Source organism: Ambystoma mexicanum, chromosome 9 (genome assembly GCF_040938575.1).
Source record: "Ambystoma mexicanum isolate Mex_15411 chromosome 9, UKY_AmexF1_1, whole genome shotgun sequence".
NCBI classification, from domain to species: domain Eukaryota; kingdom Metazoa; phylum Chordata; class Amphibia; order Caudata; family Ambystomatidae; genus Ambystoma; species Ambystoma mexicanum.
This window is the reverse complement of record NC_090931.1, coordinates 129,914,428-129,938,834: the sequence shown is the minus strand read 5'-3', so window position 1 is coordinate 129,938,834 and position 24,407 is coordinate 129,914,428. Positions and strand designations below refer to the sequence as shown.

The window sequence follows — 24,407 nt, the reverse complement described above, 5'->3', positions numbered from 1 at the left end:
AGTAATCGGCTCCGCCGAAACCGGTTGACAAACCTTTAAGAGTTGACAGGCTGATGACCTCAATTCCGAGACCCTACATACACTTCAAGATGGGGTTTAAGTAATTACACATCATTTTGACCTTATCCAACAGTAAAAGTACATTTACTGATAGACAAAAACAACAATTTTGTAAGTTGTATTCGGCCATTTACCCTCAAACAGTCTTTAACATAAGACACATAGACTGGGGGCGGTATAAATAAAGAAGAGAACCGACCACCAAGAAATGTGCATATAACCATTCAGTTTTAGGAAAGCAGTGAGGGAGTTTAGGGCAAGGATCTCTACACCCATTTGTAGGCGGTACACCATCACCAACCTAGGGATGGTTGTGCCACACAATGGGTGCATAAGGTATCTGAACACAGGGCCAGAGAGCTATCAACAGGGATTTAGACCCAGGATTAACTTATTTTAATGAAAGAACCATCTGTTTTGTGTTATATCCATTGAGGCATAGACAAGAAGTGGAAGCCGTTCACTTCTACTGTTAGCATCTATTCTACATGGACCAGCCATCTTTTCTGGTCCAACTATCTTTTCTTATCTTTTCTGGTCCAATATTATTTGAGAACCCTCAGAGCATCCTCACATCTTCTCACCTATAGATCTCTTCTCAGGTGGCCAGGGAAAGGCCATTGCTTTTGGATCCTGACCCTGGGGATGGAGACGTGAGGGAGGATCACCTGAGTGGAGGGTCCTTGGGTATTGGGAATGGGGTGCCCACAGGCGAGACATGTTCTCCCCCCTTTTTCCTCCCTTTTCCTATTGAAGGTCAACCTAACCCTCCCACAATCTTTATATGTCACTGTATAACCTCTCCCCTCATTTCACTTCTTACAGTACTGGGACGAGGAAGAGGCGACTTAGAGGAATGAACACTAAAACCTCATCGCACCACTCTAGTACTGGGTCGAGGAAGATGCCTTATCCCTTTTAACTATAGTTGGGCAAACCCAATTGAGAGTCCACACCTGCAACCTATCAAGTGGTTGCAGGTGTATAAAGGGAGACCAAACAAACTGCAAAGGGAGCAACAGGGAGGCCTGTGTGGAAGAGACCAGCAGGGAACCCTTCTCGTTAGTAGTCAGCCGTGGTGGGTCCAGAGGAGAAACCAGGATGCCGACAGAGGTCCCAGAGATCCTGTGGAGCCCAGAGCAAAGCAGGCTGTTGGGCTGCCACAGGTGTGGGAGCCTCCATGGTCGAGGGGAAAGCAGCTGGAGCTGCGAGCAAGAGTAAAGTGGACGCTGTCCCATCCGTGCAGCAAAAGCAGGGCCGCCGGCGTGAGTGAAAGCAAGCACCTGGAGAGCGAGCGGTGCTCGCAGAGACCAGCCCTTCAGCCTGTGAAGGCGCCTGGAAGCAGAGCAACCAAAAGCAGAGTACTGGTGAGTCCAAGGGAAAGGCACTCGGAGCCGGGGCGCTCATAAGGGGCTCCGCATGAGCAACAAAGTGCCGTATAAATTATATTGACTCTGGAACTGAATGAAAACTAAGCTTAAATCAAACTTTATGGGCAAGAGCGAATAGCTGGTGAAAACGTAAAGGGAAAGTGCCCATTTGAAAACAAATTACAGAAAAGAGCGCAAGTGTGAAAAGTGCGAGGCATACATAAGACCACCTTAAAGTGAACTTTATGAATGGATACAGTGTGGCAAGGCCAAAGACTGGTCTAAGACGTGTTACCCATACTGGCAAAGCCAAGAGGCTAACCAGGAGAAGCCAGGACAGTGTGAAGCTGCACAGAAAGCCAAGATGCTGCCAAAGAGAAGCTAAGTGAATGTAAATCTGTACACTTGGGCAAATACAGAAGAACCTGTGTGGGCTGAAGAGCCTAAGTTTTGTGGTTGCTTGACCTGCTTTGGGTGGACCATGTGGTCTGACAAGCACCTAGACCAGGGAGACCTGAATTGTGAAAGTCAATATTGTGAAATAAGCCAAGAAGTAGCACTGTGAATGAACTGATAATGCAATCCAGAAGGAGGGTCAAGTGGACATATATTGGTGTTGCAATTTGAAAGATTAAAACCAGTACAAGTTGCTATGTTGAAGTCCTGGGGAAGGGGTTGAGGAGGGAACCCTGAGACCTGTTGAACTGCCAATACTGTCTTGAGGATATAGTCTTCAAACCCCTTTTCGTTTGAACTGTGTTGCATTGTACTTGGAGAAGGGAACTCTGAGGATTTTCTGTGGAACTATATTGCCTTGAACTTGAGGAAAGATGATCTTGAGACTTTTGAGGAACTGTCTTGACCTTGGAGTAAGGGAGCTGAAGATGAAGCTAAGAGCTGCAAGAAGCTCAGAACTTTGTGTTGATCACTATTCCTTTAATTATTGACATCCATGCACATTGTTTAGCTTAAATTGTGAGTGCAAGGATAGGGTTCGGACACACTTTTAAGTAACTCTTTGATTCAGACTTTCCTTAGTTTCGTTCAGGTAGGGCAATCCCACCTTGGCATAGGGCATGTTAGGTCTTCTACCATTCCGACATTTGATTTAATAAACCATTTTATTTTTGAACTTTGAATCTCTTGTCTGTGTAGTACTTCATGATGCCTTCACAGTACAGTATGCAGATCCTGCAAAACTCAGCTCGGCTGGCTTTGCAGGCCTTTAGACTCTCTCATTCACTGAGTCTTCTACCTCAGCTGCAGTGGCTTCCTGTAAAGTGCCGGTTCGATTTTTAAGCTATTTTGTATACGCACCGTGCCATTCACAATGTCCGTGCCAACTACCTTCGCTCCAAGTTGACTCTTTACAGGCCCGCCAGAGCTCTTCGCTCATCTTCACAAATTTTGTTGAGAATTCTGAGATCACATGGTCCGGGCACGTGCTTTCTCGGTCTTGGCCCTCACTATGCGGAATTCTCTTCCTGCCTTTCTGGGAGATCCTGAACACCATCTTGGATTTAGCAAGTTCCTAAAAACTCTTAGTTTTTAATTCTGGTTGTCTGTTGACAGTCTCCCTAGCTGTCTATTTTCGTAGCACCTAGATGCCTTCTGATTGTGCTCTCTAAATTCCATACCATGTTAAGTGTGCAACAAGATTTATTATAATCTACATTATATTCATATAGAGAATGGCTTTGTGTAGTGAGCCAGTGCAGCGGGCCTGCTTCAGTCTCTGTAGCAGCTGAAATACAACCTGTTTAGAGATCCATTGCACTGGCTCTGGGTATGACCTGGACACCATACTAAGCTTCTTTGTGCATCAGCTCGAGGATTTTTTGGGCATGCGCTTGGGTAATGTTTTCACATCTGCCCAAAGAGGATTGTTGACATCTTCCCATCGCTTGCTTCTGATACTCTTGGGGAATAAGATGCTAGAGGGTGGTGGGGCCCATGAGCAGAATAACCCCAATTAGGTTAGTTTAGGAGGGGGTTCCACATTGGAGAACCTTGTAGATATGCTGTTACTCCTTCCCTTATTAGACTAGGGCTGATGCTGAGAGATGCAGAGGGTGATGGGGTCTTATGGTTTGATTAATTAAATGCTTTGTCTATGCAAATGTTTTGTGACCTTCATTAATTTGCCCATTGTACCTGTTTTATGTTGTATTGTTTTTTGCCTCATATGAGAAAGTATACTTGGATCCTTTGAATTTTCTTAGCACAACTACATTAGTTATAGTTGCATGCATAGCAGTCGGCAGATATGCTGGTTAAAGCACAATTGGTAATAGAAGTTGGGTACATTGTAATCCATGTGTGGAATTGGTTTATGTCCCATGTGGGGACATTGTTGAAGTTGGAACCCTTGACAGCTGAAGAGATCATCAAGAAGCATAGAGGGATATAAAATGGTGCTTATGTAAATAATCTTATTTTTGTAATGCAAGGCTGTTTGTTCATTGCCTCCCTAAAGGGGTGGTGTGTGATGCGATCACATCAAGTGAAGTGCATGTCTAGAGTGAAATAATTGAAAGTGAAATATTGTCAGTGCCATGTGTAGTTTTCTGCTTCTCTCCTGTGTGCATTAGTTATGCATGGACCAATACTGCTGCACTGTGCATATACATGGCAAGATGGCAATAAGGAAATGCAATGTTGGAGAGAGGGCCATACTCATTGAAAACCCCATGTTTCCTCATATTTTAACCTGTATTCCCCCCCCCCCCACCGCACCTTGACCCCAATCCTACCCATAACCAGATCCGTTGTTACCTTGATAATGTGAAGATACAGAGTAAAAACAAGAAGTGAATGTAGGTGAGCTAAGTGTAGAAGGGGCGTGGGGGGGTTCTGGGCACGGTAAGGGGGGGTACCTCCCAGAGGACCTTTTGGGGGGGGCCTGCTGCTGGAACAAGGCCGGACTGCCTGCTGAGATGCTGGTATCCAGGACACTTGCCTACTGGAAGAGGCAGCACTGCAAGTCCTCTCTGGCAACCTTCCTGGGGATGAAGGGTAGAATAAGAACCCACATTATCCTTTGAGGCCTGGACTTGTTCTCATAGTGACCCAGGGAAAAAAGAACAGCTGTGGGCTCTGGTTTCCACTTTCAATTGCTTGCCCACCTGGCTGACCTAGACATCACCTGCCTGTCCCAAGCTTCTTTGTGCCAAACGCTTTTGCTGCTTGTTGAACCAGACTGTGTGTTGAACACAGTCGACCTGCTCACCAATCAGACACCAAATTTCTGCCTCCTGAATTAACACTGTTCAGCTAAAAAAACAACACTAAAGGGAAGGCAGCTGTAGCAGTCTCCCTTTGCCCACATCCCCCCAACCCCCCACCAGACTAGTGTTAAGGTCTCTGGTGACATTGAAGACCCTACTCATTATTTTTCTCAATATGTAATTTGAACTTTGGTGCAGAGCTCTTGCCTGTGTATCCCGGACTACAGACCCAGAGTGCCCCCTTTTGTTCAAAAGTCTGCATATTCTGTGTTTTACTTTATAGGGAGTATTTTTAGCTGTTTTTTTAAGCTAAATATAGATTTATTTTATAGGACCATCATTGTACATTTCCTTCATATTAGTATCACAGTACAGTGCTTCTTTGCTAGCTCACACCCCTCCTGAAGAGCGTAACCTACCCAAGGGCCCCGGTTTTACCGAAAGAAGCAAAGCAGCTATATTGGTTGGATTGCGCTGGTTTCACCTTTGACTGGGGATCACTGCTGATTTAGTAGTAGTGGGGCTGAACAGGATTCGTCTATACACCCTTTACTCTGGCGTACCATATGCACTCTCCACTAGGCATTGGCTAGAGATGTGTCTCCTGGCAAGAAAGAAATGGTGTGCTGTGTGTATGTATAGAATTTAGGTGGTGAGTGACCTATTTATGGCTTGCTAGTAGCTTGAATTCTTTCCTTGCTTGTACTCTGGTAGAGCAGTACATCCGTACATTGAAGTTGGTATGTAACTTATCTAAGTTCTAAAGGAAAGGTGGTCTTCAGGTGCTGCAATAGTGTAAACCCGGGGTAAACCGTTCAAGTTGGATGGTACAAGCCAGACGTACATTCACTTATCTCATCAGTTTTTCATATGCACACTATTTGTTACTCGCCAAGAGTCAATTCTAACTAGCCAGTGACAAGTGCACATTTTGAGGCCTTGGTGTAGAGAAAATGGTTTCAGATGGAAACTGTCCGCTATATAAAAGCATTTCCACCTATTTTTCCGCCTACTCCCCCCCCCCCCCCCCCCCCCCCAGACCCCGCTCTCCCCACTCCGGAGTAGGCAGGGAAGGATATGTCCACAAGTGTCTCTGTGGCACAGCATAAGTAATTTTCCATATGATGGTCCTTCCTTAAAGAATATGGGGCAACAATAAGTAGGTCAAGGTGGATGCTGCTCGCAGTCACTCATAGAAATGACTTGGTACAGTATTTTATGCACAAGCTTCCTAGGTTGTCTGGCTTTTGAATAATCTATATTTTTATTTTTTGTTTTCAGTCTTTTCTTTCACTCTAATTTGGGAATGTTCATTCCTGCTCAAAGTGTGTCCTCTGGGCTGCAGCGTTTTACCTGCAACATGTGGCGAAGAATAATGTGAATATTTGTATTGGCCAGGCTGGAAGATGTCCCGTATTACTCTAGGCAAAGTCCTTCTGCGCAATGTTATTCGCCACACGGATGCTCATAATAAGGTAGGCCTTCCAGCACTCCCAGGCTTCGACTCGCGTAACTGAGAAGACATTAACTGCCAGCACTCTTGCAAATTAACTTAACCTGTCCATGCTTTCCTTTACCAATCCTAGATTTCTACTTGCACCTATATGCCATCTCTCCTTGTAGGCTCACGGAGCACCAGATAGGAGGGAAGGGTGCAATAAATATCTTAATTAAATCATATAGATGGGGCGCGGGGGGGAGATAAGGAATAAACCTATTGACCTTGTTTAACAGACTGAATGCTTTGGGAGGAAGAATATTATCTAAGTGAATAGAAGGTACATTGGCTGTTTTCCTTGTACCGTCACATTTATCAATAGACAAGGTGGCATTATGTTGTAATAGCTAACTAATAAGCATTCTATTTCCAACACCATTTAGAAATATTCACTCGTATGCAGTTCCTCAACTATCGCCGTTTTTGTTGAAGTAAGAACTGATAACATTTAGGATGTGTGTTTTTATTTATTTATTTTTTTTTTTTTCTCTGGGGTTCAATTTTCAGCTCCACACCCTCTGTCCTTACCAGTTGGGCAAAGGGCCTGAGGATTGCTTTGCCACTGAACTAATTCCCCATTTTAAGTAACTCTCACAGAAGAGCCACTGCAGTAGCGCTAGCACTTGTAAAATTGTCCTTGGCTAAGGTTGAGCCTCGACTCCACAAAGATCTCCTGAGAATACTAAATGCATTGTTTCTGTTTTGTACCATCCTCATTAAGGAATGCAGTTAAATTCCAGAGGCTGTAGATTGGACCCGACAGATGTGTCTGAAAATCTGATCTTTGTAACCCTAAGAAAGAACAGACAATATTGGCCACTGTAGAGGGCCCGGTCAAGAAAGTTATTTTCTTAGCCTGAGTTTTCAGGTTCTCTAGAGAAGCAATGTTTTCTACCCTGCCACCTGTCGGGAGCTAGCTATTCTCTACAGCTGCCTTGGCTGCAGGCATGGCTACTGTAAATTTGCTTCAAAAAAGGATGTCTTTATTGAAAGTTGCTCCGCTAGGCGACTCCTGTAAATTTGGCTTCCTCCCTCGATTCTAATGAAGGGCCCAATCTGCAAATGTAAGTTGGGGCATTGACCCCTGGCCCTATGACAAGCCTCTCATCTGATTGGGCGCTTCTCTTGTAACTGCATGCCAGCATAACCTTCCTATAATACTGCTGCTCTTCAGAAGCGAGCTACAGTGATGAGCAGGTGCTTACCTGGCTTCAGGGAGTAGCTGGAGATTCTCTCCGGCTTGGCAAAATGGTACGACTATCGGCTGTGGGGGAACCCTTAGTATCTACACTAATGACCGAGGGTGTTGACTGTGAAGACCTAGAGGGGCCTTCTTTGCTCTCATTTATGGCAGACCCCCAAACAGTGTATAAACTACTACCTTTCGGCCCACTTTTCACAACTATTCTCTCCCTTCTACAAGTGTACTGCATCCCACATTGTCATGTTGTAGCAAACTGAGATAGTTGAACATGTTATTGTAGCTGTATGACTATTATGTATGGGTACTAGTGTGACCATTTCTCTTTGGTGTATATTGTCTAGATTCAGGAAGAATCAGAAATGTGGAAAATCCGAGAGTTAGAGAAGCAGACAAAAGATGCGTACGAAACCAAGCCAAGCAGACCAGCATCCGATGAAGCAAGGTTTGTTGTTTTATTTTGGTTTAGGGCTTCAGATGAAGAAATACTTTGACTTCTATTTACAGCGATTTCATTTATTTGGGTGCTTGGAGGAAATTTGGTCTCCAGTAGTTCCTTCCTTTCCTTGTAGCACAGCATATTTTCACTTGTGGGTGCTTTTGTTGTAAATGCTATTTTCATGCCCTCCCGAAACCATGCAGAAGAACCGGCATAAGTATACTGCACATCGATTTTTCAATACACTGTCACTCCATTAACCAGATCAGGCCAGGGTTTGAAATTGAGGGGAGCTGGGAACTATTTAGCTCCTTATTGTTGCCCAGAAGAGCATGGTTAGCATGACACTAACAGTTATCCGGAGCTACTTTTGACTCCCCAGGCCAACTGATGCCAAATAAACATACCTATGTGACATTACATCTGTGCGTTTGGGACAATCATTAAATAAGCATTAGGACATGTGTGTGTGTCTGTGTACGTGTCTGTGTGTGTGTGTGGGGGTTTACGAATACTTACTACAACCTCCTTCGAGGACCAAGACCCTGTAATGTTGGAAGAGTGGGGGGCTGCCACCAACTACTGCTCAAAGAAATTGTTGGAAATATTAGTGAAGTATGCAGGCAATGATCGGAGAACAACCCTGTTGAAAATTGCAGAGGTCGAGAGTCAACTTGATAAAACCAAATTGAGTGAAGGATTGAAAATCGAGAAAAGTATAGAAAACAACTTGAAGAACTTCGAGGAGGAAATACAACAAAGGAAACCATGTAAATTCCTGAGAGACAAGGAGGACTACGAGAATGATCGAGTATATACATTTGCAAAGGGAAGGGGAGGAAGACAAAAACGAAGAGGGGGCAGTGGGGCAAACAACTTGGGGTAGAATATCTCGGGGAGACAACTTCTCTCTGGGAAATAGAAGATGAGACCATACAAACCAGCAACAATATGGCCATAGTGAATCTATCCAGACACGTTTTGAGAGAGACCCAGAAACAACTGTTGAGTTTGGGACTCAATTTTTGCCCTCACCCCACTACGATTATCCACAAACGAGAATAGATTTGGACAAATTTATTTAAATCAAACTTTTCGCTGTAAATCCAATAAAAGAGAAACAGAGTGTCAAACAAGGGGGAAGAACAAAAAATGACCTAAACACTTTCTACTCTGATGTTTTTACAGGAAGGGGGTGAAGCTACCTCCGATGCAACTGAAATTTATCCGGAAGATCTTGAAGTCAACATGGAATGGCACAAAAAAACGTAATCTAAGTTCAATCCACCCATGATGACAGGCAGTAATATAGCGACGTTCCAGAATTTGGTCATTAAAGATCTTAAGAAAATAAGATTGCGAGAGGCCACAAAATTCAAATCCAATATGGCTAATGCACACAACAAGGCCCTCAAGGAACAGAGTCTCTTACCTAAATGTATCATTAAGGCATCGGACAAGGGTCGTAACATTGTATTGATGGACAGGGTACAATACATTAAAGAAGCCAATAGACAGTTGAACGACAAGACCTGTTATGAAAAACTACCGGGGAGTCCCATTATAGACTTGGAATTGAAAGTGCAAGGTTTTATAAATGAATGGACAGAGAAGGGGATGCTCGAGGATCAAGAAATCAAGTTTCTCTATAAACCATGCTCAACCATCCCGACCATATACTTTCTTCCCAAAGGCCGTAAATGCAGTAAGAGACCTCCAGGTAGGCCGATAGTTACACTAACAGGATCGTTACTAGAAAATGTGTCCAAATATATCGATGAGACACTCTTCCCATTTTTATTGTCCCTACCATCTTACCTAAGAGACACGAAGGACTTTCTACTGAAAATCAGAGTTACCATGTGAATCGGACTACATGCTGGCCACTATGGATGTAGTATCATTGTATACTTCTATAAGACACGACCAAGGTTTAGGAGTCTGTGCACAATACTTGAATACTAGATCACTAAACTATACCAGACAATCGGAGATGATTCTGGAAATTATCCATCTATGCCTAACAACATATTTCCATTCGATCAGAAGTACTGTAGGCAAAAACAGGGGACAGCGATGGGCACAACTTTTGCCCTCTCATATGCTAATTTAATTTTGGAGTACTGGGAAAAGTATGAGGCTTTCAAAGAACGACATGTAAGGTTCACAGAAAAGGTGGTGATGTGGCATCGCTACATCGTTGACCTTTTCATTATTTAGAAAGGGACATCGGATGAGTGGAGGGACTATGTCAAACAGTTAAATATGAACGACTTTAATCTGCAGTTCACCGAGACACATAGTTCCAAAAAAGTAGTTTTCCTTGATCTAACTGTGTTTATAGAAGATGGAAAAGTGAAGAGCAAACTTTTCAGAAAACCGACTGGAGTGAACATGCCACTACATGCAAATAGTGCCCACTGTAAAAATTTGGTCTGGAGCATTCCCTGCAGAGAATTCATTCGATTAAGAAGAAATTGCACTAAGATCGAAACATATGACAAGGAAAGTAAGATCACTGCCTGGGGATTTAACAAGCAATGCTATACCAAAGAAATAATTCAACAGGCTTATCTGAAGGCACGCAAACGCGACAGGATGTCATTACTAGTCGATCCTAATGAGGTCCATGAGATTCCAAGCAGAAAAGAGAAGGCACGGCTGGTACTAACATATGGACAAACAGCCAAGTCAGTAAAAAACATTGTTAAGAAATACTGGCATCTACTCATGATAGACATAGATCTACATGATACACTTGGATCGTACCCTAATTTCTCCTTTCAGAAATGTAAATCCCTAAAAGATACGTTAGCGAGCAGCTACATGGCACCTGAAACTAAAAATAACTTATCCACGTGGCTGACACAAAGAAAGGAGGGTTTCTTAAAATGCTCAAAATGCAAGATCTGTAAATATGCGGATGAGTGTTCCACGCATGTCCGCCCTATTTTGAAGAAGACCGTGACTATCACTGAAAAAATCACTTGTGAGTCAGAATACATTGTGTATGTTCTCAAATGCACTTGTAGCAAGTGGTACATAGGGAGCACCAAATGCAGACTGAAAATAAGGATCTTGTAACATATTAGAGCAATAAAAAAAAAGAGACTATATGTATCCAATTGCCAAGCCTTTTTGGGAAGAACACGAAGGAAAGCTTTGTGACTTCTCATTTTTTGGATTAAAACCAATAAACATTGGACCGAGGGGAGGAAATAGGGGAAAAACTATTGACATCATGAAACACGGTGTATTATAGACTTTGAGAGGAAGACCCCTTCGGGACACAATATCGAAGAAGAACTTTACACCTTTTTGGGAGAATAATGATAATCCATGCCTGACTTTAGAAGGAAAGTGATAGTCATGAGTGAGATCTAGATACTTCATACATCGAATAGTGAAGTTCTCCACCTTATAGAAAACCTTGTAGGGTGTATCCAAGAATATGACTAGAAATGTGTATGAATTTTGTCCACGGGAGATTACTGTTACTTCTGTTTTTTGGATGTTGAAAGTAATGGTCGTGTGAAACAAGTATTTGAACCCTTGAATTTTATAACTGTTTTCAACATATGTTTCACTCTCTCCAGCTGTGTCTAATGCAAATGCATATTATTTTAATACTTCCCGTCAATCGGTCAGACTGACGGGAGCTTTTTAAAGACCAAGGTTAATGGCGACTATTTGAACTTGCGTAGATTCGGCCATTTATGTTGGGCCACATAGTGACTAAATATGCACTTACACAAATTAGGATTTTTTACTCTGAGTCTCCATAGAGCGGTCTCTGTATAACTCATCGTGCAGGGTTATAATCTGGCAGGCCCATGTTGGCACTGTGCTGAAGCACCATATGAGATCCCATTTAATGCATTGTCTCATAAATTAAGAGGTAACCACAGGGAGGAAAATTAAGATACTTGTAGGTCATGTTGCAGAATAAACTTGGATCCAGCTTTATGCAGTCTACAGCGGTAGACATGCATAAGAATTGATAAGGGCCCACTGTCTTGGGGATTGTGCCCTGATAGAATAGCAGTCGCTCGAAACCACATTATGCAATTCAGAAAACAGTGCCAAATCTGTCATTCTTAAGTATGTTGAATCAGGAGTTGTAATTGGTAGCAGATATCAGACACTCAAGACGGAACCATTTTTGCACTTTGCACTTTAAATGGATCATAATTATGGATTGTTAATTTGAATGATTCATTAGATCCAGCATTTTATGAATTGACAGTACGAGTATGAGAGTTACTTTGCACTTTATGCCCCAACTGTCTAAATGGAATACCACGCACGTCTCTATTGGCTACAAGCGTGGATTCCACATCTGTAATATTATGCACAGTACAACACATGCCTGACTACAACACATGCCTGACTACCACATGATGGGTGATGCATGGAAATAAGATTGTAAATACTTCATTACATTTTGAATGTTCATGCACACACCAAGAATAACACATGAGCGACTTGTTGGGTATTATAATTATTATCACCATTAGTGTCAAACGCTGTACCTTGTTAGAAGTGTTTTAGTCAGAAAAAGAGGCAATAAGGAAATTGTAGTCCTCTTTCTATGCACATGCACATGAACGTGAGAGATCAGTGTTCAAATACGTGCCTAGACCAGGGGGGAAACCATGTGTTGAAGCTATAGGAAGTAGCAAAACGCGTCATCCCATTGATGGCCTCCCGTGATTAGATGCCGGGCGCGGGTTGCAAACCCACGACTTTTTACTATATTTTTGCTAAATAAAGGTGTCGTACATAATGGGCAAAATGTTAAGTTTGCATCTTATGTGAAAGTTTGATTTGTGGAACGCTATGTACTAGCTCCTCATTCCCCAATGGTAGTTCCTGCCTAATGCAGGCTACACAGGAGCTGCTTTCAGCTCCGGCTCATCCAATTTTAATTTCAAAATCCTGTCAGGCCCATGTTTCTTGGGGGGCTCACACTTATTAGTGTTTACCCTGACTGCTGCATAAAGTGGACAAAGGGAGGAACAGAAGGCTCCAGCTTGTGCTCCTTTTTTTCTAGTCTTTTTGTGTTCTTTCTAACAAGTAATCGTGAAGCCAGACTACCTTGGTTTCCAAGGACTGTTCATTTATGGATCGCAATTCCTGGCTAGTCCATCGTTGTCACTCTGCATTTGGTTGGCCTCCTCACCATCATTAGAATGTTCATGTCCAAGGTAGTTTATACGCAATTTGTGTGCATTTTTATTTGAGCATGTGATAGTTTCTTATTTCTTCTTGTTACAGGTGGGATCATAGTGGTTACAAAGAGTTATACCCAGAAGAATTTGAAACAAGCAGGTAAGGCTTGTGCTCGGAAATTCTCCTATGCCTGCATATTGTATTTGTGTATGACAAGCCGACAGCCTCACTTCTTCTTGGCTGGATTTAGCCCTAGTGTGGCCTCTGTGTGCACAAGTTTGTACCTTTTTTCTATTGCTGCTTTTATTTTTGTTCACCTTAGGCACTTGAGAATATGTTCCTAATTTATGGCTTGTAGTAAGGTCGCGTAGAGTATCTTGTAACTTTGCAGGATACTGTGGTGCTACCAGCAGTCAAAATCGAATCGCCCCTGTATCCGTTTAAACACAACCTCCAACGCTTGTGGCTTTTTTTCCTGTGGTTTGCCATCCTTAAATTGCAACCTATTGCATCAGCACGTGTTAGCATATTTGTCTACAAAGGATCCTCTCAAAATTCCAAACATTTTACCAAACTGTATTGTTATGAATCTAATGACCATACTCTCCCTAATATAAGTCATTTATTACGCGCTTGTACACAACTGTTTCTAGGCGCAAAAACTATTGTTACAATAATACAGATTTCCCATCAAATGGATTGTGTCCTCCCACGTATTCCTCATCTTTGTTTTTCAATATCAGCTGCTTCAGAAAGAATCTTTTGGCAGAGGCCACTGTGCGTCGATGGCGGCGACTTGGTGTCCCTCGAGGGTCTCGGTCTCAAGGATGATGTAATTGAAGGTCCTATATAGCATCCGCAACGCCCGTTGGCGTCAGTTCAGTTTTTCCGCGATAACTTTAGCTTCGAAAAATACAGCACATTTCTTCACTTTGGTGACGACTTTATTTCTAGATAGGAAATGTCTTCTTCGTTGACACCGACAACCCCGAAGACCGGGTTCAAAAAGTGTTGTGATTGTGGTTTGAAAATGTCTTTGACGGATTCCCCATCTGTTTGTGGTGCCTCGGGGCAGACCCTAGCACCTCAGACTGCTCCAAGTGCTAGTCTATAACTGGAAAGACCTTGAAGGAACGAAAGGGGAAGTTGAAGGTAGGTTGAATCTCTAAATGCCCAACCCCGGCCAAGAAACCTTCGACCGACGAGCCGAGAGGTGACTCTCCTCTGAGGAAGAAGTCCAAGCGGTTAACATCGAGGAGTGGCTCTCACCACTCTTCTTCGTCCTTGGAAGAAGTCTAAGAGAAGCCATCATAGGTCGCCTTCGTCGACTTCATCGTTGGATGTTCCCCTGAGAGGGGTTCTTGCCCAACTAAAAAATCCATTCCGGCCGAGGTGGGAGGCTTTCAAAGCTAAGATGCTCAAAATATTTGAAAAGCAGAAGCCTCCAAGCCATGCTCCTAACGCGCCTTAGAAAGAACTCGGGAAGTAAAGGGCTCAAAGGGCTCAACCTAAATCCTGCGGACCCTCGAGCTCGGGACGATGAAGGAACATCGAAGGATCAGTCGAGCAGAAAGCATAAGTCAAGGTCGTCAACGCCATAGATGCCTTCAATGCCAGCCAAACCTTCAACATCGACGGCATCAACGCCAGCTGCGCCATCATTTCCAGCTGCACCATCGACTGAGTGCCACAGTAAAACTTATGGCGCCAATTAAGAACGTTTTGACGACTTTTCCAGCATTTAACATGTTATTTACAAAACCTCTCATTCCGACCTATGTGCCACTACTGAGAAAATACTATTTTGGGTCTTTCTTCGATTATGAAGAGAATGAACCATCAGATGAAGAGGCTCCATTTGGCCTTCAGTTTGGCACGCCTAATGTACCAGAACGTTTTATTGCAGAGGAGTCAAGGTTGAGAGACCTCTGACAACATACAGACTGCAAGTGGGGTGGATACCTCACCTGAGTTGGAGCTTGGGAAACCAGAGGCTGGAGAGCATGCAGAAGCATCCTACAGACAACTCATGTGTAAGGTAGTGGACTACATGGGGTTGAGTAGGCCTCCATTTCCATTTGAATAAGATGATCTAACAAACATCTTAGATGAGTGTCCTTGATCAGATTCCATATTACTGTTTCACATTGCTTTGCAGAAAAGGGTGGCAACGAATTGGGGGGAAAAAACAAACACTCCAGCTATAAAACTTGACCAAGAAGTACCACCTGACCTGTAGTGACACCGACTATCTGTCGAAACACCCCACTCCGGAGAGTCTGATGGTGCAGTCAGCTACTGCAACATCTAAGCAAGCGGCATACCCTACCATCCCTCCAGATAGGGATCACAAAAGTGTAAATGGATGGGCAAGGAAGGATTTTCCGCAGGGAGTATAGGCATTCAAATCTGCCAACTCCACATATGCCCTTGCAAAATGTACGTTCACTCTGTGGGATGTCATTTCCATGGTGGCAGAGATCATTCCGGAAGGGGATGAAAGAGTCTGGTTCTTAGCTATAGTTGGAGACTGCAAAGAAGTCATGGGCTAGTCTCTCCAGTCGGGTCTGGATTCTGCTGATGGCATCAGCAGAGCCATAGCTACCAGCACCGTTATGCACAGATTTGCGTGTTTGCGGAAGTCTGGTTTTGCACCGGATGTGCAATCCAGACTTCTCAACATGCCCTTTGACGGTGTCTCACCTTTTGGCAACTGACGAGAGTCTTGAAGTTGCAGACCCCGTAGACGGCAGCCAAATCTTTAGGCACCACTACTAGGCAACCTCAGCCTTTTGGACCTAGTGGACAACCTTGTAGGGGTAAATCTTTTCGCTACTACTCCTCAATTGGAAGGGCGAGAGGAATGGCCAGTCAAAGGGGCCAAAGAAGATTTCCTCATGGTGGACGAGGAAGGGGTGCAAAGCCAGCTGAAGCAGGGGCATCTTTACCATCTGCCACTGCATCAGCCGCCTCAAAACCTCTGAGGTCTTGAGTCACAATTCACCAGTAGGAGGCAGTCTGTCTCAGCATCTAGAAGAATGGCGAGACATTACTTTGGATGCTTGGGCTTTGGAAACTGTAGCCCATGGGTACTGCCTTCCTTTTTATACACAGACCTCGGAACAATCCACCGGGGAACCACTCTTTTAAGATTCCAGATCCGCTTCTTATGCAGGAGATTTTAACCCTGCTAGAGAAAGGCGCTATAGCACCAGTGCCTGTAGCGGAGAGGAACAAGGGTTGGTATTCCCCTTATTTCCTAATACACAATAACGACGGAGGGCTGAGACCCATCCTGGACTTGAGGTGCTTGAACAAGTTCCTCAGGAAGGACAAGTTCAAGATGGTCACACTTTCTCAGATCCAACTCCAGGATTGGATGTCATTGGACCTTCAGGATGCTTATTTTCATGTGCCTATCCATCTGAAGCACAGAAAATACCAGAGGTTCGCAGTTGGCGGTTCACGTTATCAATTTCGAGTTCTGCCATTTGGTCTGACCTCCGCCCTGAGGGTTTTCACCAAACTGATGGCGGAAGTGGCAGCAAGACTCCGGAGAGGGAGGGGGGAATTCACGTCTACCCCTACATGGACGATTGGCTGATCAGAGCATGTTCTTCTCCCGAACAAGTCCTGGATCATCTTACCGTCGCCTGCTGCTCTGTTCAGAGACTGGGCTTCTGCCTCAATTACAGGAAGTGCTATGACACCTTCTCGAACTCCAATTCATCTGAGCTGTTCTCGATACATCCTTGGGAAGAGCTCGCGCCCCGCACCCTCCGAGGTGATGGCTCAAGACATTCTTCAGATGGTCACCAAATTTCAAAGTACAAAGTACCCAGTGTGTCTTTTTTTTTTGAGGTAGCTCGACCTTATGGCATCCTCGGAGGCCCGCCTGAGCATGAGATCCCTTCAATGGACTCTAAGAACTCAGTGGTCGCAGTTCTCAGGAAAGATGTTGGACCTACTTCAGGTTCCCAGCAGGGTGGCCCAGGATCTTCTGTGGTGGGCCTGCGAGGACAACCTTCTGAAGGGAGAACCTTTTTGGCAACCATGGCCGGAGATAATGGTAGTGACGGACGCCTCACTCATTGGGTGATCGCCATCTGAGTCCAAACTACATATCAATCTTTTGGAACTGAGGGCAATTGGACTAGTGCTGAAGGCCTTTCTGCGCTCTGTACGTGGAAAGAATGTCCTAATGATGACGGACAACATAGTGGCCATGAACTACCTCAACAAGAGAGGATGTGTAGGGTCACTACCACTCTGCAGAGAGGCAATGCAGTTCTGGTGCTGGGCAATACAAGAAGGAAATCTCCCTATCGGCAGTTCACCTAGCTGGAGAGTAGAATACGGCGGCGGACGCTCTGAGCAGGCAGAGCAGTCTCCCATGAGTGCAAAATAGCTCAGGAAGTCCATCAAGGGATCTTCACCCTTTGGGGAACCCCTTAAGTGGATCTATTTGCGACAAGTGTCAACTGGAAGTGCAAACTGTATTGCTCCAGGGAATTACCCCCAAGAGGAGCTCTAGGAGACGGTGTTAGGGAGAGTTCTCAGAAATGTGCAAATTCCTTTCTACCTTGGAGACCCCCAGCTCTTTTGGTGGACTTCAGGACTTTAAATTTGTATCCTTCTGAGTGACCCGTTTCCCACTCTCTCATGTATTTTTCTGTGATTTGAACTCTGTGTTTCTTTTGGTTTTGGAGTCTGACAAGCCCCCTAGGAATCATCACATTTACATTGTGACACATAGCCCCTTCAGTGCAGTGTCACAGAGAAATCCTTTGGATTTCTGGCAAGGTTTAAATACCTTCTCTTGGATAACTACTGTTTTCAAAAATAGTTAAGTGAAATTGACTTTACTTACGTTTGTAACTTTCTAGACCCAGCACACACTAACTTAAATAGGGTGCTGGAGGTGTTACCTAGTATCCCCTTTGTCTAGTTTCTCATGTAACAATTTTATGTTACCCTTTCTACAATTAATGGCTGCTGGCAGTGGTTTACTTTTTACTACCGTTGGGCGTTTCTACCGCGGGCTGCAATTGCAAGCACCCAAGGGCCCCCCATTTTGTCAAAATGGCCTTGGTCGTCTTATTTCGCCATTTCTTGTTGGAAAGGTTCTTCTTGAGATTACTCTGCTTGCAAAACCAGGTTTGGTCCCTTTGTTCATTTTGTCTTTGGCGGGATTCATTGGTGATGCCTGCCTCTGGTTCCAGTGTGTCTGACAGGGTATGAAGCAAGGGAGGTGCCCTAAACTCCTTGTGCTTAGTCTCCTTGGTTACAGGAATGCTCCCAAAGGTAATTGGCCGGCTGGCTGTCCTTGTAGGACAGCCTCCTTGCTGTGTGAGTGACAGCTAGGCTGCAAATGAATGGGAGAGACTTGCATAAAATGCAAGGTCTTTTGCAAGGAAGGCCGAGTCGACCACTGGACGAAGGAGTACAAACAAGAATTTGCAAGAGACACTTGCTGCAACTCCTGGACTGTTGGTTTGCCTGGTGAAGCCCTGCTGCAGTGCTGAAGCTCCGAATTCGCCTCGACTAGAGAAGCCCTGCAAAGGGTGACTTCTTCCCTTGGGTAGGTGGGACCAATCGACCCCCAAGACAAACTCATCTCGAAATCCTCTCGGAGCCAGCTGTACTTCCATTGCTGCTGCAGGAACCGATTTCCAGGGAGAGGAACACCAGAATCGAGTGCATCGTCTTTAAGTCGGGCCCGAGCTCCAGGAAGATCCTCGGACTCCCTCGAAGCAGGACTGCCCAAGCCTGAGCCACCTCACCAGAGTGCTGGACCCAAGAAGCGAGGAAAGGCCATAAGGTATCCGAGAATCGCAGTGGTGCTATTCATGAGAAGCTGAAACCACGAAGTGCAGCTGATCTGAAGTTTGCCCCTTGCGCCAACCTTCGAACCGTAGTGCAGGAGTCCCCGGACTTCCTCCCTCTTGTCCCCACGGCTGAGGCGCAGGAGCAAAAGGATCTGCAGGACCTACACCAGGAACAGAAGCCAGCTGGAACCAATTTCTTCAGGCCAAAGGGACTGTGAACTAAGGGTTACTTGCCTCCTGTTGTGTAGCTTTGCTAACTCTCAGTTGAGACTTGTCTTGGCTGCCTTTTGCAGAGTTGCTTGCAGTTTAGCCCTTCATAAGTATCCCAGCTTGTGGCCTAACAGTGATTTAATTTTCTACAAAGATTTCTAAAACATTGTGCAAGACTATTTACTTCCCTTCAAGAAGTTCTTCAGCTCCCCTAGACTTTGCTCAAGTGACATTGGCTTTCCTGGCTCAGTGAAAGACTCTTATAATCTCTGACTTTATGTTTTAACTATCCCTCCAAAAAATCATACATTCTCTACTTGTATAGCTGGGAAAGGGTTAATCTACATTGCATTGGTGGGTTCAAAAGTACTTGCCTGTATAAGAGTATTTGTTAGCCATTGTTTTATTCCCTAACCTTTTCCTTTTGACACCAAACTCAGTATTGCACTAAATGTACCAGTGATATATCTTTGTCCAGTGTCCTAGTTATTTAAGACACCTCGGCGTTTAGGAAGTGTCTGTGTGCCATCCCAAATGGGTATCTACTGATTTATTTAAACTGAGATTGTGTATTTTTGAAGTAGATTTTAAGTGTTACTTATTTGCTCCCTTCTAAAGAAGGTTTATTCAAACTGACTGTTAAATTAATAAATCATTGTTTTATCAAGAAACCTTGAGTGCAAGTGTTATTTGGATACTTGTCACTGTGAAATGTTGCAACCCTACAGCTCACACTGACCCCTCTTGAGAAAAGCCTGGCTGCTCAGTCACTCTACCAACTTGTGTAGTACATGCTTATACCAAAGGTTGGGTTAACTATTGCAGTCTCCCACAGGGTACTGCATACAATCTTGCCTAACAATCCAGTTTGTGGTGCACTGGGAATTTCCACTCCTTTATGCGTTTCCTCCAGTCCTCGTCATTCTTCATGTGATCAGGAGGTTGAGACAGTTTGGGAAACACATGATCCTGATTGCCTTGGATTGGGCCAGGATGACCTCGTACCCGGACCTTCTGGACATGTCCATCTGTCCTCCAATATGTCTTCCACAAAGAGAGGGCCTTGCCTCGCGAGAGGAGAGTCCAGTTCTCAGTCCAGAGGTCAAAACACTCAACCTTCACGCTTGGTTTCTGAAAGCCTGAGGTAAAAGGTTTGGGACCTCCCGATTACGTAATGGAGATTTTGCTTTCGGCCAGAAAGCCAGCAACAAAGTCTTTGTACCGTTGCCGTTGGAATAAATTGTGAAACTGGTGCAGAGAAAAGAATGTAGATCCTTTCTATGTAAAACACCTGAAGGTTTTATCCTTTCTGCTATCTTTAGCCAATCTGCGGCTCCATATTGGTACTATTAAAGGCTATTTGGCGGCACTGTCCATCTTTAAGCGCTCATCAGAGGAATGTTCATACTTCAAAATTCCACTGGTGATACAATTTCTAACGGGGCTCACCAACATGTCCCACCCGTCCCCATCTCCTTTCCAGGTTCCAATTTGGGATCTTAATTTGGTTCTAAAAATTGTAATGTGTGCACCTTTTTGAACCTTTACATTCATGTCATTTAAGGTTCTTAACCTTTAAGAGGATTTTATTGGTAGCTTTCACATCAGCCCACAGAGTGAAAGAGTTGCAGGCACTTTCTTCCAATCTACCCTTTACTATCTTCAACAAGGATAGGGTTGTTCTAATGGTTAAACCTTCATTTTTACCCAAAATCAGTTCTGATTTCCACATGGGACAAAAAAATGTTTTGTCATGTTTCTATTCCTCCCCCCACAGCCCTGGTCATCCTAGCAAGGAGGAGGAGAGATTACATAGGTTGGAGCCTCTTAGAGCTTTAAGCTTTTATATATCTAGACTGTCAAAACTCTGTATTGATGATAGGCTTTTCATTGGCTATACGGGCCACAAACTGGGTCAGGCTTTCTCTAAGCAGACCTGGATCATTCGGGCCACTTCAGAATGTTACAGGTTGGCATGGAAGGATCCTCCGGAAGGTTTAAGGGCCCATTGCACCAAGGGCATGGCTACCTCTACAGCCCTGCAAAGGGCTGTACCAATACTAAATATTTGTGAAGTGGCAACGTGGTCTACTATCCACACGTTCACAAAGCATTTCTGCCTAGAATCTTCCCTCGGTCAGGATGGTAGCTTTGGTAAAGCAGTCCTGCACTTGGTTCATGAAAACAATAAAAATCAAATTCTACTCCCTCCACCAAATCAAATACTGCTTTGGGAGTCTATCAAAGATGAGGAATATGTGGGAGGACACAATCCATTCGAAGCACAAGTTATTTACCCCTGGTAACGTTCTTTCGACTGGATGTTCCTCCCACGTATTCCTCATCGTCCTTTTACCGTGGTTATGCATGTATTTCTGCTGTAAGGGGAAAAAACGACTGAAGCCAACGGGCGCTGCGCGTGCTAAAAATGCCTTTTTTGACCTAATCCTCGAGACAGAGACCCTCGAAGGACATTGAGTCGACGCACAGCACCCTTTGCCGAAAAATTAATTCTGAAGCAGCTGAAGCTGGAGATCCAATATCATAGATGAGGAATACGTGGGAGGAACATCCAGTCGAGAGTTCTTACCAGGGGTAAGTAACTTGTGCTTCTTAGCATTATAGGAGTTAAAGTTTTTTGAAGACACATTACGCAAAATATCATGCCTCACTTCCTTTATTTAATCTTTTAGCAGTAAAGCACAATTCCAAATATAAGCTACATTTTCCAGCAACATCTGGCCTCTTCTAGGAGAGTACCAAAATTCAGCTTCGCCTAAGTATTCAGCCGAATTCAGGCTGAAAATTAGATATTCAGCTTCAGAGGAATAATTTAAATATCATTCGAAGCTGAATAGTTTCTCCTTCAAAATACAATAAGTACTTGTGTCTGGAATCATTCAGGGATGTCATGTTTATGCTTTACATATGTCGTTAAACAAATGCTGCTGTCACTTTTTTGATTGAGTGGATGCAGAACAGGTGAGAAAGTGCAAGAAAACTCCCTCCTGACTGACTACGTTTCCCTTTACCTGCAGCCATTTTTTTTCCACTTTTTTATTTTTTCTGTTTTGAAACGTGGCAGCATTTCTAAACAGAAAAAAATGCCATTAGTACCCCGGTCTAATGGGCCGGGGTACTAATGGCAATAAGACCCGAGGCGGCGGGCCAATACCGCCCACAGTAATGCCCCTTGGGCTTCGTTAATTACGGCCCCGGGGTCATTACCTGGGGCGGTATTGGCCCGCCGCCTCGGGTCATAGTTCCACAATATTTGCTTTTGGCGCATATTGATTTGCTGATGACCTCTGTGAAAAATCTGAAAGTTACAGGTTCCAATCCCACCGGTTCCCTATCCAAATAATAAAAGTGGATTAATATAGCTGTTGCAGAGATCGCAGCAAGTTCCAAACTCTTGAGTATGATCGCTCAGGAGGTAGTGTACCTGCAGCACAGAACTGTATTCAACCCGCAGGCCAAGGTTATAAAGAAAGTAAAATGGCTCAGTGGGAAGTATTCCTGCGGCAGAGATGTGCTTATAATATTGAAACGTAAGTTGCAATTTCTGCCCTCCAACTTTCTCATGTTGCCAAAATGTGTCCCTTTAAATCGAGTAAAAGTGACAACGTTACTAACGTATATGGATATATATTTCTTTAACCAAAATGCCCCGGTCTGCGGGCGCTGAAATATTCCTCCCAACATTAGAGAGATTAAAAAAAAGGAATATTTGTGTAATAATAAAGAAAAGGAGATACCAGTTTCGAATTTAGAAAGATTCGACCAAATGGCTGTACAAGTGAAACAAATAAGTACAATAAACATGCACATGCCAATTAAAGATCTGAAAATCAGCTCTGTCACCTTCCTATATGGACAGCCGAGAACCATGGAGGACTCCATATATATTTTTATCTTGTGGTGTTTTACCATGCCTCAAAACTCCATAAACATACCCCACCCAAAAAAGAAAAAAAAATAGTATCTATCAATGAAAAGAAATGTTTCCAATGCCTCATCCACACTTAATACCACAAGTAGAAAGCATGGCTTGAGTCCCAATGCTTGTCGAATTATTTGGAATTCAGCCGAATACCTAAATCTACGCTTCGGTACACCCGTAGTCTCTTTAGTGGTTTTCTTTGAGTTTGACATACTGAAACTAGGTGACAAAATAGTCCAATCTTGTGATTTGGCTCTTTGACCTGTCCTGTCCCCAATGCCTCCTTTATTTGTGGTGACCAGAACCTAGCCGATCGCTTGGCCACTCTTGTCTTCAATTGTGGTCTGCGACCGACCACTGTGCCGAGGAAGATTATTCCTGATGCACTCTTTCTCACTCTTAACCGGGATTCTTTCACCCGGCCCCTGTCTGGACCTGCTTGCTTTCCTGTTACCTGCTTCTCTGGAGCTCTTCACCGTATCTATGTGGGCAAGCGGGTCTTGGTTCGAGCTGCTCTTCTCTGCTTTCGGTGATCCTTCACGGTTCTGCGCCAGAGTCTTATTGGCGGCTACGGCACACTTCTCACCCGTTCTGGGTCAAGACTTTCCGCCCAAAGCTGCTTTGGAGTGGCTCACTGGGACAAGGGTTAGCCCTTGAGCCTTCTGTCTCGGTAGTGGGTTGCTTGCGGTTTCCTTGATGTACAGATGTTGGACTTCCCGGCCTCGACTGTCTCTCCTGCTGGTTGGCTTGCTCTTCTCATGGAGTCCTATTTTTATATCGGCGGGTTGCCATGAATGACTAAGTCCTCTTTTAGTGTCTTTGGCCCTTCGATCATTATTCCTCTGTGCCTTCTCCTCGTCCCAGTACTTCTATTATTCCTCTCCTTTGGGTATTCCATGTTCTTCCCCGTCTCAGTGGAAGTCGAGTCTCTGGTGCTATAGAAATAAATGGGTTGGATTGGAGCAGGACTGGGGCTTGCAAGGTGGGGAAGTGTGTAGGGTGGCTGATGAGGATTATACCGCATCTCCCTTTTATGTTCGTCCTTGTCCCAAGGGGATGCTGGGGGGGGCTTCTTTCCCTATGATATCCTCCCACTTAGTACCACCCCCAGCAGGACAATCGGGTAGCGTCCTCACTTCCCTGGCCTCATGGGAAGGTGCTTCCGCTTTGCGGAGAAGTGTCATCTAAGGATTCCTCAACGCCCACAAGAGGGTGAACTCTGTAAAAATTCCAGAGCCCCCATGTCCAATACGGGCTTGCAAGTGCATTGTAAGCTTACAAGAAGCTCCTTCAATTCCAGGAACGTACCCCTCGCCAAATCTTCAATACTCAACGTTGTAGCACCATATTGACATCCGAAAGGGAAAAGTAGCGGGACTCAGTGGTCTGGGAAACCTCACTAATTTCAGTAGACGGGCGAAAGAGTATTTATCGACCCAGTTACTGTCCACGCATTCAT

The 24,407-nt window shown here is 44.3% G+C and overlaps 1 protein-coding gene across 3 annotated transcripts in view; it reads left to right on the top strand.

The window, feature by feature from the left end:
- NKAPD1 (NKAP domain containing 1) overlaps positions 1-24,407 on the top strand; it is a 219,599-nt gene that overhangs the window by 36,508 nt on the left and 158,684 nt on the right. For 2 of the 3 annotated variants that reach the window (XM_069614284.1, XM_069614283.1), the window contains 3 exons: positions 5,939-6,132; positions 7,701-7,801; positions 13,073-13,126. In XM_069614284.1, coding sequence (XP_069470385.1) covers positions 6,064-6,132; positions 7,701-7,801; positions 13,073-13,126 — 224 coding nt within the window. In that variant the 5' untranslated portion in view covers positions 5,939-6,063. The remainder of the gene's footprint in view (positions 1-5,938; positions 6,133-7,700; positions 7,802-13,072; positions 13,127-24,407) is intronic. The other variant, XM_069614285.1, reaches the window with a different exon arrangement.